Raw genomic sequence first — 20,296 nt, 5'->3', positions numbered from 1 at the left:
CATAATTTAGCTACATTTTGGAGCAGGAAAAGTCTTATTTTATAAAATTTATTATGTGGTTCAAAATATGAAGTTAAAATCAGCGTTTAATGAATAATATTAAGTTCTCATTCGTCGGTCAATCACTGAATTTAGTTGTATGTACTAATGGGCAGTGCGTGGAGTGGGGGATTCTGTTGTAGTTGTGTTCGTGCTGTAATCTGTATATTGAATACGCATTTCAGTTTAATTGTTCATATTAAGTTTTTATAAAAATAAAATTGTAATCTTTCTAGAATTTTAATTGTTACTGTGTTATTATTTTATGTGTTTTTCTTTTGGTTAGCAGTGACGTACGTGTGTAGGCCTAACCCTAACTGCGTTCCTAGAATCGTGCACCCGAGCAGTCTTTACGGTATGTGTGCGAGAAGTTGATGGCTAGGTTATGGTTATATTTTATAAGTACTGGAAGTATGTTATAATTTTAATTTTTTTTTTTTTTTTGGCTGTGTACAATATTATATCTTTGCAATGTGGTGTGTAATAAAATTACCTAGGCTAACATTTTTTTCAGTTCTTCAGTGAATGATATGTACGGAGATAAAAATATTTTATCGTGCCCTCTGAAATTCTTTTAAATTTTATTTTATTAGTATGTATTCGGTGATCTGTTAAATTTCTTTGCCAAATAATTTCATTGTGGAATCGCTGTCAGATTAGTAACGGCTGTCAATCAGCCATTTTATTTGAGGAAGACATTCGAAATTTTGTGCAATGTGCAAAATTGTATATTTATTTTTTTAATAAGCATTTTTTACTTGCCTGACGAACCAATAATAATTTTATTACAATGTTCAAGGTCTAATCATAACATCATTTGCTGAAGTTATATTTTTAATTATTATGTCTGATCCGTTGTATAAATAAAATATATAATTTTAAATTCAGATTTATCAGAATTAAATACTTGTAGATTGTACAAGCATCGCTATAAGACTTTTTTTATCAAATATTTGTAGTTATCTCTTGTTCTAATTGATCAGCAGTCATGCACATTTTAATACTAATTTTATTTAATATTGATATAAATTTACCTAACTATGTTATAAAAACCTGAGGTCCTACCTCTATACTATGGTCATGGGTGAAGATTCCCGTAAACTAAAAGTGTATAGAAAATTCTACCCTTTAAAAATTTACTTTGTTCACTTTTTCAGAATCTCATTTCTGAAAATCTATAATGTTGATAGTTTTTGATATTGATCTGACAGATTGTAATCACTGCTTCAAATTACTTGCTCCTATTTGAAACTTGATTTATGTCTACTGCTTCCACGGTACTTTTCATGTTGTTACTTAAAATCAGCAAATTTTTGGTATTCTAAATCGTGTTAAATATTGGCAACCAAACATGTACAGATATGAACATTTATGTCTCATAAATTTTAAACTAGTAAATTATTTTTCCAGTTTCCAACAAAGTCCAAGAAACAATTTGGGCAAGCTCCTGTGAGTGACAACAAATGTGAGTGACTTTGGGTGCCACCACTTACTTCTGATTAGCAATCATTTAAACTTTTTTTTTGGTAATATTTAGCAATTACGTTGACTAACTTAAATTTTTTTCATATTTTTATATTCCATAGTAGATATCAGAAAATATAAGATCTAAATGTCAGAAAACAGGTTTGGACAGCGAGTGACCCATGCAAGGTCATAGCCTGTCGTGGTATTAGTACTCTAGTCAATTAGCAATCGGTTTTGTGAGTTACGGTGACCCATTCGGATGCTAATCGGTTTTGTGAAAAGAGGTTAGGGTTAAGGTTAGAGTTTCATGGAGAGAGGAGTAAACCATAAACTAACCTTAATAGTCGTTAAGAGTCAGACTCGGGGTCAGCCGTTAAAAATGACTGACTGACTGATGGTGCGCTTCATAAGGTTATTAGTCATACATTTGATTAGTAGCACAGGAAATGTGTGGTGTAGTCTCTCCCTTTGATGACTATATTTCCATTTAAACATAAATTTGGCCAGTGGCTTAAGACATGGTGTTAAGTATTGCCATACTTTGGTAATTTATTCCTAACCTCTCTCTGCAAAATCTAAACTTAACCCTATCTTCTCTATACAATGGATTAGCATATGAACAGATCTCGATGACTCACAAAACTGGTAGCTAATTGACTTGAGTAGTGAATTAATGCAATACAGACTTTGACCTTGCATGGGTCATGTGCTTTCTCTCATTTAGATTTTAAGCATATCTACTATGGTCTATTAAAATATGAACAAAATGAAGTCGTTGAAGTAACAGCTCAGAATTACTTTTTTTTTAACTTAGAACACTGTGGTTATTTAAATTATTATAACTTACTTTATTGTAAGGTTATTGTAGAGATTATTTCTTTAAAAAAATCCAATTTTTTATGAATTGAAACTCAGGATTAATAGAAGCTCACAGTTTTTTTATGGATGACCATTTGATTCCTTCTGTCTGTTTATAATAAATAATTTTTTTTTTTTGCAAGGAAATCTCATTCTGTCCATATTTTAGAAATCTGTCAGGTTTTTTTCAAATTAATGAAGTAACTTATGTGCATAGAAAATTTCTCAATTCACAGAAAATAGTATACTTATTTCTATGCAAATGAAGCATGGTTGCGGTAGTGATTGCTTGTCCTAGTATTGTATATGTTGCTACAGATTTAAGGAAACCTAAGGAAAAAATGGTTACAGCAGCTTAATACTGAAACAGAATTGTAACTGGAAGATGTTGATTTTAATACCCCTGTAGGTGTAGGCTGTTTCAAGTGCAATATCATTTTGTGTTGCTTCAAAAATTTTAACTCAATCTGATCTTGCATTGTTACACACTTCATCATTATTTTTATTAAAATTTGGAACATTGATTTGATGGTGTGAGTAGTTGATTCCAGATAACAAAATTACTGGATTTTTAACAATTGACAATTTTTCACTTGTGGCATCTATTTCTGGTTTTCTCCAATGCTGATAATTTATTTAATATTTGTAATTTATATTGTTCATATTTTATTTATCATAATTTTACTATTTTTATTGTGCTGTTGATTTCATATGTTGTTATGAGTTGAATTAATGACTTGCCGAACTAAAGGAAATAACATTAATCTGAGTTGCTTCTGTAGAACATTAAAAAAAGTAGGGGATAGGATTGGTTCTTAAAATATGTAAATATTATTAATTTTAGAAACAATAAGTCAATAAATTAATATTAAAAAAAAAAATTATTTTGCACTTGATTTCATTTTCATGTTTTGGGCAAGTGCCCTTTTTGTCTTTGCACTTGGTTTCCAGTACATTTTTCTCTTTTTCCACTCTGTTATGTTTATACAAGAGCTTAGGTATTCCATTATTATTCATTCTTTCCAAATTTCTTGTAATTCTAACCCTAAGATTAAAAGACCAAATTTAGAGATTAGTTTATTTCTAATTTTGTGTCTAGTCTGTTAAGCCATATTATGCACATTATCACAAATTCACAAAAAAGCATTTCTGTTAATTCAATTGAATTCTTCCTTTTTTGTTTGCTTGGTAAGATACCACATATCTGCTCTGTGTAAAATAACCGATTTACCGAATTAAAATAACCGAATCAGTCGAAATAACAGACTGATTCAATTTCACAAAATTCTATTAAGGTGTTTTTTGTACTTTATTTATTAAAGCTTTCTTATGGTACTGTTGTAATTAAATTTTTCAATTTTACCCTTTACCAAACTTTCAAATCCCAGATAATTAACACTTAATATTTATTTTATCATTTTATTTACAAGTACAATTTTTGATCGAATTAAATCCTTCCACAAAAAAGCCGTTATTTTTGTTGTTTTAGGTTTTACTGACACTATGTCCTGGTGATGAGATGTTAACAAATTTAAACAATGTTTTTTATGATATATTTTTTGGGGATTTGCCATAATTATCAGATCATCTAAAAATGGTGGCGACAAAACACAATTTTCTAGAGTTAAGGTCAAATATTTAGTCAGGAACATATTAATCCATCTTATAAGAATATTGTTTTCATATAAATTAAATAACATCAGTGATATACTGTTACCTTATGTAACTCTTAAATTTACTTTAAACCTACTATCTTCTCCACTGAACATGGCTATGTATAAATTCGTTGTATAATGTTGATAGGTAATTTGATGCCCTTTTTTTGTCCAGAATTTTCCATTTTGTATGAATTCAAGCTTCGACAAAAGCCTTTTATTCATCGTACAAATAATGTATGTTTTTCTACCAAACTCTTGATGCTCTTTTCAGTTATTTATTTCAGCGCAAATATATTGTTTGCACAACTTCTATCAGTCTGGAAACTAGTTTGTTCTTCCATCAGAATAGTTTTTGCTATATTCTTCGTCCTTTGTAAGTCTGAAAATGTTTTACATGTGGTGTCAGACTAGCTGATTTCTCTGTAATCCTTATATTTACTTCTTTATTATGGACAGCCTCACTTATTGTTTGAAAAAAATTTTGATGGTAATTCTTTTGTTAGTTAAATATTGAAGATGATAATACGTGAGTAATCACCAGACCAAATTAATGACTTATTATTTGTACGTTTATAGCATTTGGTCAGTGTTCAAATTAATGCTCTTTTCCACCCATTTTTACCAAAGTAGGAAAAATTAGCTGGTTAGAGTAAACTGTTTCATTTAAATATATGCACATGCAGGATGGCATATGAATGTGTATGGTGACAGTTTGCTTGTCAACTTCCTGTTCATAAATATAATGAAAAACTCTCTTGAATATGATCAAAATAGAAGTGCCATCTGTATTGTGTTAATTGGTTTAATACTTTGCTTTGAGTGAATTTCATATGGTTTTAGTGTTTTGAGTTTTCTGTCTTACGTGTGCATAGTATTGCTCTTATGTTATCTTTTGACAACTTTCTTTTTGCTTTCTGTTTTTGTATAACAGTTCATAAGATGGATTTTGTTGGTATGTTTGACGCTCATATTTATTCTTTTCTATCAGCAACGACTCCTGTCGTATTTATTGGATACAGAATTTATTGTGGCTGTGACAATTTGATTTGAGTACCCACCTGAATGATTATGATTATATGATTGTGTGTCATTACTGTTTCAATTTTGAATTTTGTTTTCTGAATGCAACTGAATTTTTTTAAAAATAGTGATGTGTATTAATGTGATGAAGTACTTGTGTTTTGTCAGAAGGGTTTTTGTTCTTTTTCTGTGTCTTTTATGGAATATTGCATGTGAGTGTGAATTTGTTGTCACTAGCTATGATTTTAATTTTATAATTGGATATTGTATTATGTTAAGTTCTTTATTTTGGTTTCAATTAACATGGCTGAGTACACTAATCTGTTTGCATGCTTGTCAAAGCCTATTAGTGTAAAAAAGAAATTGGTAATTTAAGTTTAATTTTGTTTGTAGGTGTTCCATGTTTGGGATACATTATGCATATGACATGCACATTGTTACAGTGACAGCTTCCTTCTAATGGTATGCATTCAATACATTTTTGTTTTTTTTATTTTGACATTTTTTACATACTGTGAAAAACCATGCACACTATGCATACCATGTCAGCATAGTAACAGATACTTTTTACTTTTTATATGGACAGGTGTAAATTTAACTTTAGATCATTTAACTTTTTTATGTTGGCAAGAAATTTTTTTCATAGTTATAATAAGGTACTGAAAAACTATATGATTACCAATAAAGCATGTTAGGCCTTTTTGCTATTTTTTTTTTTAAATTGTGGGTCAGAAAGGATTGCAATTGACAACTAACAAAGACTGTGTATGCAAGGTGTAATATCATATTTGTCTTATAGTTTCATGAATAAACACTGTGTTACTATTGTACTGTGCACAAGGTTCTCACTTGTAACAACAGTCCAGCTGTTTCATTGTGTTGTGCATATTATACTGGTACCATTTAACTAGAAGTAGTAATAGTAATAGTTGTGGATTAAGTAGTTACGAACTGATAGAGTACAAGCTAACAAAGATGGTATTATTGACAATGGTACAAAACTAAAATGGAAAGTTCGCAATAAAAAAATTGGCTACTTTAAAAAAAGACTGTTAATTGTCTAACCAAAATTAATTACTCATTTTGTTCAAATCTGAAAAATTGTTTCATCAAAATAAGCATGAATAATGAGTAACATTAATGAGAATCAAAGAAAATAATTAATTTAAGTCATCAAGTACTACTGCATCGGGTAATACATGAAGAACTTAAATTTATATTTTAATAAATGTTATCTGATTACATTACACCCAGTATTATTTAGAATATTATTATAGATCCTGAAGTGAATTCAAATTGTTTTTTTAGAAAAAGTAAACAAGAAGTACATACATACCTCGTTAAAGTTTAATGTGAAAGGCAGAATTATTAAAAGAAATGTAATGACTAATAATATAATAGTACACAAAAACCTATACTTGAAAACAATTAAATAACCCAGAGAATTCATTACGTGACAAAAAAAGAATTCATTACATCCTGTTTGTAAATTGGACAAAACAATACTCCTTTTATGCATGAAAATAGGATGTAAGTTAATGAGATTAATGACATATAAGAAAATTCTTGTGTCAAAAGTAAAATACTAAATACCATAATGTAATAAAAAGTTCCACCTTCCAAACTTAGTGCTCCTAAATTGTTCAAGCTAAATTGTACAAGGCGATCCAGTTAGATCAATAAATCATTATAGAATGACCCTGTCATATTTCATTGACTCATAATAAGGATAAATCACTCCCAATGTTTATTACCAAAATTATTCAGAATTTTTTAATGGTCATTTTTATTTACAGTAGCTTACTGGTGGGTTCTAATTTATCCACTATTATGTTGAAAATGTCATAATGTCTCTGAATAAATGAGAATGTAAAATAAGAACGTAACTCAAATTACTTCTGCAAACATATTTTCTCATCTCTCATTCAGAGTATTTCATTAAGAAAGAAACCTTATCCCCATTAAATGATATTGTTACCTTTATAAAATAGAATGAATGAAGACAATATGTTAAATTTGATTTAGAAATAATTGATTTTTTATCAAACAGTCATAATTGAATGGTATAATTAATTGGAATTATAACAGTCTCATCTAGAAAATTTTAATAAACTTGGATTATAAAAAAAACCTCATCATTTGTATTAAATAATCTAAGAAATCGGCACAAACATATGACTACAAAATTGTGCTTTAATTTTGTACTAATACTCCTGATAACATGGATATCTGAAAGTGTTCAAGTTTTTATTATTTGTTCATACGAAGTTGTTCTTTATTATAATAATATTTCTTTTTTACTAAATAATTTAAATTTTGTTATGTATTCAGGGACATTTTTATACTGTAATTAAATTTTTTTTATTTCTCTAGAAACTTGTTTTATTCTAGCAGTGTTCATGTGCTATAACCAATTATTCATTCAAGTGGTAAAAATTAATTCAACGAAAATTTATCAGAATGTATGTTCATTGAATATCTTTTTGTGACTTAATTTTTATTATCTGTTAGAGTCATTCTGCCAAAATTAACAGAAGTTTTACTTATACAACTTGTTTCAAATGTTATTTTTTATTCTTTTTTTTTTACTTTTTTCTTACTTGAAATTTTGTGATTGAAATTTTTGATCTAATAAGTAATGAATAGGCTCTTTTTCTAAACAGGGCAGAACAGGTGGCCCATTAGAAATTTAAAAAGAAGTTTGAACCATCACTTCAGATTTTACGTCCTTTAGCAGTTTTATTGGTTTTGTTTACATCAGGAATGATAAAATAAAACTCAAATCATTTTATTTAGGGGATGTTCTGTAAAAGATTTTGTTAAAATACATAATTTATTCTAATCATGGTTAAGATTAACTTCTCCAAGTTTCAGTAAAATCAGCAAATTACTATAAATAAGTCAGCTACTGTTTTTGTACAATGAAAAATTTAACTATCTCATGTTATTTAAATTTTTTTTTTAATTCTAAGAATGAAAAGACCATATCATAATGAATATACATATCAAAGTTTTATTTTGTATGTACAAATTTCAGTAATTATTAAATATTTTTTAAGGATTAATTTTTTGTTCAATTTTTAAAATGGTAAGACTTCCATAATTTAGATGGGTCTGAGGGACAATAGAGGACTGAGTTTTTCTTATGTATCCTTGAAAAGCAGTGTCCTTTTTAAAATTTGAACACTAATATGTTTTGAAAATAAAGTTTAAATATCAGAATTTTGATTTTGTTATGTTTAAAGAGGTAATACAAAAGGAATGGATTTAATACTTATACATTTTATTATTTTTAATTATAGAGGCTAGAGGCAGGATCCAATCTCAGGATGAATCTCTTTTTGTGTTTAACTTTTTTTTACATTTTGTTGATGGTAGGAAAGGTTTTGAAAAAGAATAGTCAGAAAATCATGTTATTTATGTTTAATTATTTGGAGTAGTCAGAAGGAGTGCAGAAGGTCAAGGAATAACCACAACAAAGTCGAGGGGACACGGAAATGTAAACTTTATGACAATCTTAGTGTTTAGTCTTTACTGCAACCTAAAAATTGAAAACCTTTTTATTGACTGAAGGAGTTAGGAGAGCTAGAAAGCCTGAGTAAAAATGTTTTATATTCTTTATCACATGTTTTTTTATACTTTTCTTGAGTCTTATTGATTATCCATCACTATTTTTTGCCCAAACATTTTTTGACTATCCGACTTTATTTCTTTTTATATTATATTTGGTATGTTTCAATAGTACTGCAATTAAATATTATGTTAATATATTAATATAATACTGATTTACTAGGATAATTGAAATTTAAATCATAATTCATTATTTATTTGAAAAGTAACATAAACCAAGTAATGCACAGGTGCCACCTTTTGGAGCCTCCATATTACTTCAGAAAAAAATCCCTATGGGTGTTGACAATCCACTATCAGACAGCTTCAATGACTTCTTCACTGGAACAAAACTTTGTACATTCTAGAGCTTTTTTAAGACTTCAAACACATGGAGGGTGTGGTCTAGACTATAAGGAGGTATTGAATAATCCACTTAATTCATGGGTTGCAGCTATCTTAAGAGCAACCACATAAGAGTGCACATTATCCTGGAAAAAAGAAAGAAAAATAGAAAAAAAACCAGTTATAATGTTGACTTATTTCTGCTCTTTTCAGATAGATGTTATTACTGAACCCTTCAGGAAATTTGAATACTTGGCATTTATAGTGACTGTTCTGTTGGGAAATCAATCTGTAGAATGTCCCACGTATCCCACAGGCATGAAACCTTAATTTTTCTGCTGAAAAAGTTGTTTTTCTTTTTTCAGTTTTTGAGATGAAGGATGTTGCCATTGCATGATGTTCTTTTGTTCTCTGGAGTAAAATAGGGGTACCCAAGTTTCATTAATAGTGGCAATAGACTAAAAATCCATTGCTCTTTTCTTCATATTGTGTTAACATGAGCAGGCATGTCTGTGTGTGTTCATTCCTGGAATCTGAATGTGCTAATACTTTCCAGTAATTGATCTTTGATACAGCTATCCTCACTGCCAACACTGACATTGAGAGTAGAAGCAATATTCCGCACTGTAATTTGACAATCATATTGAATCAGTGTATTAAACCTGTCAGCCATTTTTTCTGTTGTTAATGTTTTTGGACAGATAGTGTGTTCCATTCTCTACACATTCTCAACTGACTTTAAAAGATTTAATCCAATTAAAGATGCTTATGTTTGTCAATGTTTCTTTGCGAAACTATTTTTTAAGTCTCAGAAATTTTTTTTTGTTTCTCATTTTCTTTTGTAAGAAGTTTTTTACTAATATGCTGTTCCGCGCTTGGATGCACTTCTTTTTCACTCATACTTTAAATAAATAGACATAACAGCTGGGTATGAATGACTGGAATAGGTTAGTGCTTGTTTCTGCCCATTAGACACTATTACAGACTTCAGTTTTGTTTCTTTTATTTATAATTCAAATTTGAATACCCTTCATATTTATATTTCTGTAATATTTTATAGAAAATTTCTTTTTTTTATGGTCTTCAGTCATTTGGTTGGTTTGATGCAGCTCTCCAAGATTCTCTTATCTAGTGCCAGTCGTTTCATTTCGATATACCCCTTACATCCTACATTTCATATAACAATTTGTTTTACATATTCCAAACGTTGCTTAACTGCACAATTATTCCCATCTACATGTCCCTCCAATATTAAAGCGATTATTCCAGGAATAATCCAGGCCTTAATATGTGGCCTATAAGTCTGTTTCTTTTTTTGATTATATTTTTCCAAATGCTTCTCTCTTCTTCAATTTGCCATAACACCTCTTCATTTGTCATTTTATCCACCCATCTGATTTTTAACATTCTCCTATAGCACACATTTCAAAAGCTTCTAATCTTTTCTTCTCAGGTACTCAGATAATCCAAGTTTCACTTTCATATAAAGCTACACTCCAAACATTCAAAAATGTTTTCCTGATGTTAAAATTAATTTTTACTGTAAGCAAATTATATTTTTAACTGAGAGCTAGTTTCACCTGTGCTATTCAGCATTTTATGTAGCTCCTACTTCGTCCATATTTAGTAATTCTACTTTGCAAATAACAAAATTCTTCTACCTCCACAATCTTTTCACTTCCTATTTTTATATTCAGTGGTCCATCTACATTATTTCTACTACATTTTAGTACTTTTATTTTGTTGTTCTTCATTTTCATGTGGTACATCTTGCGTAGGGTGTCTTCCATGCCATTCACTGTTTCTTCTAAATCTTTGTTATTCACCGCAAGAATTACTATATCATCGGCAAATTGTAACATCTTTATCTTTTCATCTCGCACTGTTACTCTGGATCTAATTTTTTCCTTAACATCATTAACTGCTAGTTCTATGCAAAGATTAAAAAGTAACAGGGATAGGGAACATCCTTGTTGAACTACCTTTTTTATTACTGCTTCTTTCTTATGTTCTTCAATTATTGCTGTTGCAGTTTGGTTCCTGTAAATATTAGCAATTGTTCTTCTTTCTCTATACTTGAACCCTACATTTTTTTTAAATTCTGAACATTTTATTCCAGTCTACATTATTAAATGCCTAAAAAATATGTTGGTTTGTTTTTCTTTAATCTTCCTTCTACTACTAATCTGATCATTAGAATTGCTTTCCTTGTCGCTATACTTTTCCTAAAACTAAATTGGTCTTCTCATAACACTTCTTCCACTCTCCTCTCAATTCTTCTGTACAAAATTCTAGTTAAGATTTTTGATGCATGACTAGTTAAGCTAATTGTTCTGTATTCTTCACATTTATCTGCTCCTGCTTTCTTTGGTACCATGACTATAACACTCTTTTTGAAGTCTGACAGAACTTCCCCTTTTTCATAAATATTGCACACCAGTGTGTATAATCTATATATCGCTTCCTCACCTGCACTGTGCAGTAATTCTGCAGGTATCCTATCTATCCCAGAAGTCTTTCTGCCATTCAAATATTTTAATGCTCTTTGAAAATTTATAAGTAAACGCATATTATTTATAAGTAAAGATAGAATGTGTTTTGAAAAAGTAAGATTCAAATATTATAGTCATTGTATTTTAGGTTTTTAATTAAGGGGGGAGATATTGTAAGATCTCTGGAAGTTTGGGCCTAAACTATATTAATAATGAGTGTTGTATTGTACTCTGAATGTAGAACACTTTACATATTTGATTAGTGCAATTCGAAATATTTCAGTTTTCATCTATCAAGGTGAGATAGAGAGCTGGGGGAGATACACGGATCTAAAACTCTGATATCATTATGGTTTTAACATCTTCCTTGATATAGAACAGTTTTTGAAAAAAAAAGTATATAACAGTTTAGAGATCACAACATTTTCGCATTTGTTTTATTTTTGAGGGAGATAGTTGGCTTGACTATTAACAGCAAGGGTTTCTTAACACTAGTGGTTTTTTTACTTTAACTTGAGGTTAACAGGATTTGAAAAAAAAATGGTTTAAATATTGCATTATCTAATTTTTGTTTACTATGAGTAGCCAGGGTACTAAACAGTTTGGTGAAAGAGGGAACTGAACCACTTTTGAACCATTAATTTTCTTATTTTTCCTGACATATTGTGCATTTTGAAATACAATGTTTTGAATTTTGTAATATTTAATCATTGTAGTTTAAGGTGGTTAGAGCAATAATAAGGGAGTTGTTCATCTTTGACAATAATAAGTTTTTTGCTCATCCCTGAAGGTAAAATGAATTTTGGAACAATTTATTACAATGTTTGTTAAGATAAGGTTGTAGAAGGGAAGTGTTTGCATTTGAAGGTAAAGGGTCTAACCTCTAGGACATTTAAGTTTTTTGGCTCCTTTGATCAGAACAGGTTTTTTAAAAGTAATGTTTAAAATTTCAAATTAATTTCTTTTTTTTAAGTAATGGGGCTAAAGGGATTGAATGCAATGAGCAAGGGGTCTGAACTTCTCAGTCTGGAGTTGGAACTTCTTTCAAAAAAGGTTGCTTCAAATGCCCCCATATGGGATTTTTTACCCTTACCAAATCTGGTTATGGTCAGCTCCTGGACTCTGAAATCTTGTTCCAAATTTCTGTAGTTAAGTGATAAAATATTTTTTATTTATATATTACTTATGATACTATCATTTCAAAGCAGGCTTAATTTTGGTGGGCAGATTTGTGGGTGAAATAATTTCTTATGTAGCCAGTATCAATAAACAGTAGCCTTTTAACACCAAAGAATATTTTGGATTAGCCTAGAAGCTTATTAGACAAACAGACATTCACAACATTCAAATAAAGTTTCTGTCTTTGTATAATAATACATTTGCATGTAAAGTGTAGATTGTTTATTAGATAAATAAATTTCTCATTCTGATCAGTTCTGTTGTACATAGAAATGGTCAATAAAGTATTGTAAAAAGTATACAGTTTTATTAAAATACTACATATCATTGTCTGATATCAAAAAAAAAATTTGAAAGATAAAAGATTTTGTAGATAGTATTTATGATATGTAAAACAAAATGTTAATACGTATTAATCTAAACATAAGAAATCTGGAATTATACAGATAAGGAAAGAATTACAAATAGAAGTTTGAGTAAAATAAACTCCATAACTAACAAATGCAATTTTAAAACGCAAACAATTTTAGTAAGCAGTTTCTGTACATTTTCCAGGTACACATGTTAAAGATATTCCTAGAGTCATTAAACAGAGTGAAGAGAGATCACGGCAATGTCACTTCAAGGCAAAAACTTTAATATATATTTGTTTAGTTACCACAGTGAGCACATTCAATAATTAATCGGTGGGTATGTGTATTCTTTCTTTGTGAAATTAAAAACATTTTAGTGTGAAATGAAATTCCACTTAAATGTTACAAAATTAAGTCTTGCTAGACTCACTGATTATAATTCATGTGCAGGATAGAATCTACATAAATAAACAGTTTCAGAAACAATCTTACATATGAAGTTTTTTTTTGAACAATTGGCAGTGACCCAACAGATATACAGTCAAATTAATATTTATAGACAAGTCAAAAGTATGGAGACTCCTCAGTAACTTTAAAACCATTCCAGATAGAATACTAAAACTTTCAGGATAAGGTATCAGTCAACTACTTTACCTTTTGATGAGAATTAGAATTAGAAATAGAAAAATAGAACATTTAGAGTGTTTCATTACTGTACTGTTAGTTTCTTATGAGAATTTATTGTGATCATTTGGCTAATTGAATCTTAGCACATTTTTAAGTCACTTATGTTATTTACATCTTTTTTACCATTTTTTTTTGTAATTGTTTACTGAATTAATTTTTTCTGTGCTACCTGCTAATATTGTTGTCAACATGTCATTTAATGAACAAGAGAGGGTCACACTTTTACTGACAAGGGGCTTTGGTGATAGAGTTAGGTTATAATGAACTTCATTCAGGTAATGAAGTTTACCTACCGGGTTGGTCTAGTGGTGAACGCGTCTTCCCAAATCAGCTGATTTGGAAGTCGAGAGTTCCAGCGTTCAAGTCCTAGTAAAGCCAGCTATTTTTACACGGACTTGAATACTAGATCGTGGATACCGGTGTTCTTTGGTGGTTGGGTTTCAATTAACCACACAACTGAGAATGTACAAGACTACACTTCATTCATACTCATACATATCATCCTCATCCATCCTCTGAAGTATTATCTAAATGGTAGTTACCAGAGGCTAAACAGGAAAAAGAAAGAAAGAAAGGTAATGAAGTTTGTAAATTGTTCAATGCAACATTTAATAATTGAAGACCTCACACTAAAAAGGGTGTATAAATCAAAACGGCCTTTCAAGAAAAATGAATTTTAAGTTTTTAAAAGCTTGTAACAAATTTAATCTTGATAAGTAAATTATATATTGAATACAGTTATAAGGTATAAAATAAACAATTATGTAGGCAGAACAGCAAAAAGTATCAGAAAAATATCAACAAAAAAATAACAAACCCTTCATATGCTCTTTTTAAGGTGAACATCATGCTTTACATTTTTAAGGTGAAATAATAAGAATTTATTCTGAAAAATCTTGGAAATATAAAATGTATTATTATTATAATGTTAGTGGCACAGAAAACTGATTACATTATTAAAAATTAGATTATTAACAATCACACAATCACACTAGTCTATTTATCACTATTTGTAACAGATTCAACCAGTTCTTAGCTTCTTCAGCCATAAAATCATATAAATCTCGCATATCTGTAACTTTAGCCATATTTAGTGGAACGTCTTTCATTTGTACAGGTTCTGTATTTTTTACTTAAGAAGATGACACATTTCTTTCAAAAAGTAAATGGAATAAAACCAGAGTAGTATGATTTTTGAAGCACTGATTGGACCAAAAGATTCACATAATATCTGTCGATACTTTTGTATTTGAAAATTACATCCTTTAACAACAGGTTCCTTAAGAAAGTAAAGAAGCAGAGTCTGCAACCATTCTTTTAAAATAATCTGTCCCATAGCACTATGAAGGGCTCAGGGTTTACGCGACACATAGCTATTATTTCAAGGTACTCTTTTGCTGTTTGAATGCACGAAAGCTTCTTCAACTTCATTGAATGCAGGCCAGAATTACGGTCACACTGAGAATAACTGTGTCCTCATATGAGAAATATGTGTAATATTGATACATTATTAACTTTTGAAAACCATGAACAGAACGAGAGAAACTTGAAATCTTTGTTCTAACTCCCAGCTGTGTCAGGGAAAAATACAATATTTTTAAATGATTTATACTTCGTCAATTGCAATCAGTGTTTGATGCACAAAAGAAATGACACAGGATTTTTCTTACCTTCAGTTTCAAGGAAAGTGTACATAAAACTTTTTGAATTTTCACTGTGAATGTGCACATTAAAAACATAGAACCACAGTAATAGTTTGTAGAATTGAGCTGTGCAGTTAAGCTTTGGAAGCGGTAAATTTTGTCCAAAGTTGAATTGAATACATAATAAATCTGATCCTTTTGTTTTACTTAAATTAATCTGTTTTTCATTAAGTTTATGATAAGATTTAACACGAATTTGTTGTAAATTGTATTCAATTCTACGCAGATAATTTTTATCAGCCGGAAGTATAAACTCAGATTTACAACAGTAATCACAAACATCAGTGCGTGGCTTATGAAAACTTAGTTGCAGCGCTCTATAAAAAATTTACGGTATCTCTTGTATGTAATATTAACATTAGATCCTGTCTTTGCTTTATAATAATCTTGAAATGAAATGTGCAGTGGCGTAAGTGTTACATTTGGATTATCAAAATACATCAACTCGGATTTTGCCTGAAAGTAGTGCGACTCAGAATTTGGTAGGCTTTTCAAATGTTCCTTAGCAAGTTCCTATATATAGTCTGGAGTCAATAGTGCAAGGTCGATTTGAATGTTTTCACCCTTTGTCATCAAATGATTCTTCTGTTAACAGTCAATTCTGAAAAATACACAAACGTTTTTCTGATATCTGTAATATACTTAAAAGAAAATTAAGATATACATTCCTTTTTTGCCTCTCGCTTGCAGGCACTAAGTATTTCCATATGTTTACTACTTTCTTTAAAGGTTCTGTAGGTACAGATTTTACATTATGTTTATTCAGACAACCTGCCAAGAATAAATCTTATTCGGCTTTGATGCCTATATCCCAAAATCGTTTGAATAAACATTTTTGATCATCATTAGAAATAGATTAGTAACAAAAATTTGCACAACACTTTTGAACTGGTTTGAATGTCTTACTTGCATGATGGTCTCCTTTAACAGTTACATAAGATTCACTGTTATTTCTGTTCACTTTCCTTTCTTCTGTTTTCCATTTTGATTTATCCATTGATTTTTTCCTATCCTTGTCCCTGTTACTTTCCATTGCTTAACAATCCTTTCTTGCAAACTAAACAACTCAGACTAAACACATTACTAAACAACTCACAAAAGTTGCAACTACATAAAGCTTACAATTGTATAGGTTATAACAGATTTCGTTTTCCATAGAGGTTATGAAAAAAGTGATCATCACAAAAAGGGAGTATGACATCATGTTCTGTCAAAGTCAGTGCTGACATCTTTTGTTAAAATATTAAAACGAAAATATGTAGCCATATTATATGAAATGTGTAGATTCAGAATATAGAATTACATAAAAAAGGGCATATAATACTCTGTTCACTGTGACGTCCTCAATTTTAACCCTATTTCAAAAGGTACAGTGTCAAAAACCATCAAACAAGTTGAAGAAACGAAGCATTAATAATAGGGGAAAACTAGGGAAGCCTAAATCTGCAACAAATGTGTGGGCAGCTATTGTTGGTGAACGATTTATAGGGTCTATATTTATTGATGGAAATTTAAACCCTGTGAAATATGAGGCTTTGCTGCTAGATCATATTATTCCAAACATTCAAAATTTTGTTGGCCCCAACTTCCAAAATATTTTGTTTCAACAGGATAGTGTCCCATCTCATTTCGGTCTTCAGGTACATCCTGACCCCCCCATAGGGGAAGATATCTTCCATGTGGTGGGGGTCACCACGCCACCCCCTCCATACCTAGCCCGTATGTGCTTCACTGGAGATCATTTTCAGTACCTCAGCAATGACATCTTTCAGTCAAGCATCAGCAAGGATGCTACTGATGCGAATGCCATAAGCGACATTCTCATTGGTGTCTACTAACTAACATAAACTCCAAGCAAAACACATCTAACCAAGTCTCAAACAAGACTGAATGACTTCCTAAGAACAAAAAAACAACCCTTCCTACCCAAAAGGTAAAAATGAGTTTGATACACAATATAAATCATGACTAATGAAATCCAAACAAATCTATAATCAAACAAAAACAGCAACAGTTTAACAAACCATAAAACAAAATAACAATAAAACCAGACATAAACACAAAGAAGGAAAGTCCAAGCAAACATCACACCTTTTCAGCAATCTTTTCTTTCCCCAAATATGTAACAAAACTTTCTACAATCAACCATTCGGCCCGGCTTTTCCAACTAACATGGAGATCAAGTGTTGACCTGATAATACTAAGCCAACAAGTAGTCCCTGTGCGCATTAAGTGATACCTAGCACATTCATTTATCACATGATAAGCATCGTCCAACAATCTGCATTGTGGACACATACCAGAGTCCGCCAGGTCAAATTTCTGAAATGTGTCCCAAAAAGCGCCATGTCCAGAAAGAAATTGCATCACATACTTGTTTGGGTGTACCCAAGAGACATCCCGCAAATCAACAACATGTGTATAATGTCCACACTCTTTCATCCCATCTGGCCTGCCATAGGACGACACCATGCTGTTCTATCTCCTTTATATTCTCCAAAGTCAATTCACCTGACTTCTTAGCAGCATAACACTATTGCCTCAGATGCAATCAAGTCTATCGGTTTCACATTACTGTTAGCAATATAAGGCATCGGGCCTGTAACAAAATATCCCAATATCTTTTTAATTTTATCCTACCCGCCCAAACAGATGCCACATATAGCATAATCGTCTCACAGACACTCTTATATAAGGTACTCGTAGACTTAAAATTAAGTCCCTAATCAGGATTGACCACACGTCAAATTTCAAGAAGGCAATTACAGGTCTTCCCCATGATGTATTGAAGGTGCTTCATAAACTGCAATTTCTCATCAAGATACTCCCCGAGATACTTTTGAATCTGAACATAATACATTGGCCTGACATCAATACGTGGACTCACAGCCAAACAGCCTTTGAGGAGCATCATCATGGTCTTCTCTGGCCTAAACGTGATCTTATGTTGACACATCCATAGCTTGAGCAGCTTTGAATTCAACTGTCCCTCTGTGAACCTCCTTCAACCAGCAGGAGCCCATTGTCAGCATAAGCCATAATGTGACACTCACTGGGCAACCCCAGCCGCAGAATGAATCAAACTACATCACCCACAATAAGAGACCCAACACACTGCCCTGCGGACATTCCTTGGACAGTGTCTTCCCGCTTCATGGCTGCCCTTACAGAGCAGCACATCCTGATGACAAGTAAGTTTGCATAACTTGCAACTCTTTCATAGTACAATATCTCTTCTGTAATTAGTATATAGCAGAAGGTCACCGTAGGTTATTAAATGTCCAGGAAAATTCCCAGGACATATTCCTCCCGACTAGAGGTTACCATACTCATCACATGAAGTATGATGTCCTCAGTACCCTTTCCAGGATGAAACCCGTACTGATTATCCATTGGTAAACCGCGTGAGGTCAACCTCTCATTTATATGAAGGTACAAAACCTTAACAATAACCGGTAGTAATGTCAAGGGCCTATATGATGAACTAACAACAGGATCCTTGTCGCCTCCTTGTTGTTGTTTGTGTCTCAAGATCCTATTCACAACCCCCCAGGGATCCTTGTTCTCCTGCTGATGCACAAAGGAACACCAGGAATCCCTCTTTGAACTTTGTGAAAGTATCAAGATCTAACTTCTCAACAGGCACTGCCTGTTGTTCTGTATCACTCTCATGCTGAAATGCTCTCTGCAAACGACAGACAGCCTGTTTCATAACAGTCAATTCTCTGCTCCACCATGGAGTGAGCCTCTCTCGACCAGAATTATGAGGAACTGAACACTCATCGGCATCAACAAAAGCCTTCATCAAACCTTCTACCTGGTCCTCCATGTCTAGAACATTCAGATTGGGATCCAAAACACAAAGTCTGTCAGAAAGAAAATCAACAAACTTTATCCAGTTCGCATGCCTGTGCAGGAAACAACCCTGCTGAACTGAAACATTACATCGATAACGCTCACCCAAACCACCAGCAACCACCTTCCAGTTACAATCATTGGCAGGAATAAACCTACCAACGATAACATCAATGTTTGTTCCACCAAAAATTCAACGCCTATCTACATTACCTGCGTAGATGGGCAACTGACCAGTTTGACACACAATGCCATATTGGTAGGTAGTGTTTTTAGTTGGCTCCAAATGATTATATTCATTTATGCGGTTTCAGTGTTACTTTTGTGAATTTTGTTCTTTGCTTGTTAGTAAGGGTGTAATTGGTTGTTTCGAGTTTTTGTTGGTCGGATGGTTTTTAGGTTGTAAGATAGTTGGGTGGTTTAATTTATTTATGTCACTTTTCTGAGTGGCTTTTCCTTTTTATTTTGGCGTATTATGTGATAAAATACAGTTGTTTTAGCTGTTTGTTTGAATTTAATATAATTCAAGTGGATTTGTTAATCGATCAGTTATGATTTTGTTTACATTGGCAATGGCCATATTGGTTCTTTGTGATTGGTCGTTGTGTTTGGCAGTGGCCATCTTGCATCGATCTGATTTGTCTTTCCTTTGTTTATATTGCCATCTGATTTATTGTACTTGTTGTTGACAGTGAACACCTTTGAATTAATTTAATAGACTTTGTTTGTTTTTATTTAGTTGATATTGATTATGTCTGATAAGGGGAGTTAAGAAGGGTTAGTCCAGGCGGGCAAAACGTAACCCACCGGGTTGGTCTAGTGGTTAACGCGTCTTCCCAAATCAGCTGATTTGGAAGTCGAGAGTTACAGCGTTCAAGTCCTAGTAAAGCCAGATATTTTAATATGGATTTGAATACTAGAATACGTGGATACCGGTGTTCTTTGGTGGTTGGGTTTCAATTAACCACACATCTCAGGAACGGTCGAACTGAGAATGTACAAGACTAACACTTCATTTACACTCATACATA

The 20,296-nt window shown here is 31.5% G+C and overlaps 1 protein-coding gene across 5 annotated transcripts in view; it reads left to right on the top strand.

The window, feature by feature from the left end:
- The first annotated feature begins 84 nt into the window (after nt 1–84).
- The window catches only part of dome (cytokine receptor domeless), a 172,591-nt gene continuing 152,379 nt past the window's right edge, over nt 85–20,296 (top strand). For 2 of the 5 annotated variants that reach the window (XM_075362166.1, XM_075362165.1), the window contains exon 1: nt 410–450. In XM_075362166.1, the coding sequence (XP_075218281.1) occupies nt 425–450 (26 nt within the window). In that variant the 5' untranslated portion in view covers nt 410–424. Of the gene's footprint in view, nt 451–5,435; nt 5,505–20,296 lie in introns of all 5 variants that reach the window. The other 3 variants (XM_075362167.1, XM_075362168.1, XM_075362170.1) reach the window with 3 other exon arrangements.

The sequence above is a fragment of the Lycorma delicatula genome, chromosome 4 (assembly GCF_047948215.1).
Source record: "Lycorma delicatula isolate Av1 chromosome 4, ASM4794821v1, whole genome shotgun sequence".
Taxonomy (NCBI): Eukaryota; Metazoa; Arthropoda; class Insecta; order Hemiptera; family Fulgoridae; genus Lycorma; species Lycorma delicatula.
Note: the sequence above shows the minus strand (reverse complement) of the source record. Positions and strands in the feature narration are given on the sequence as shown.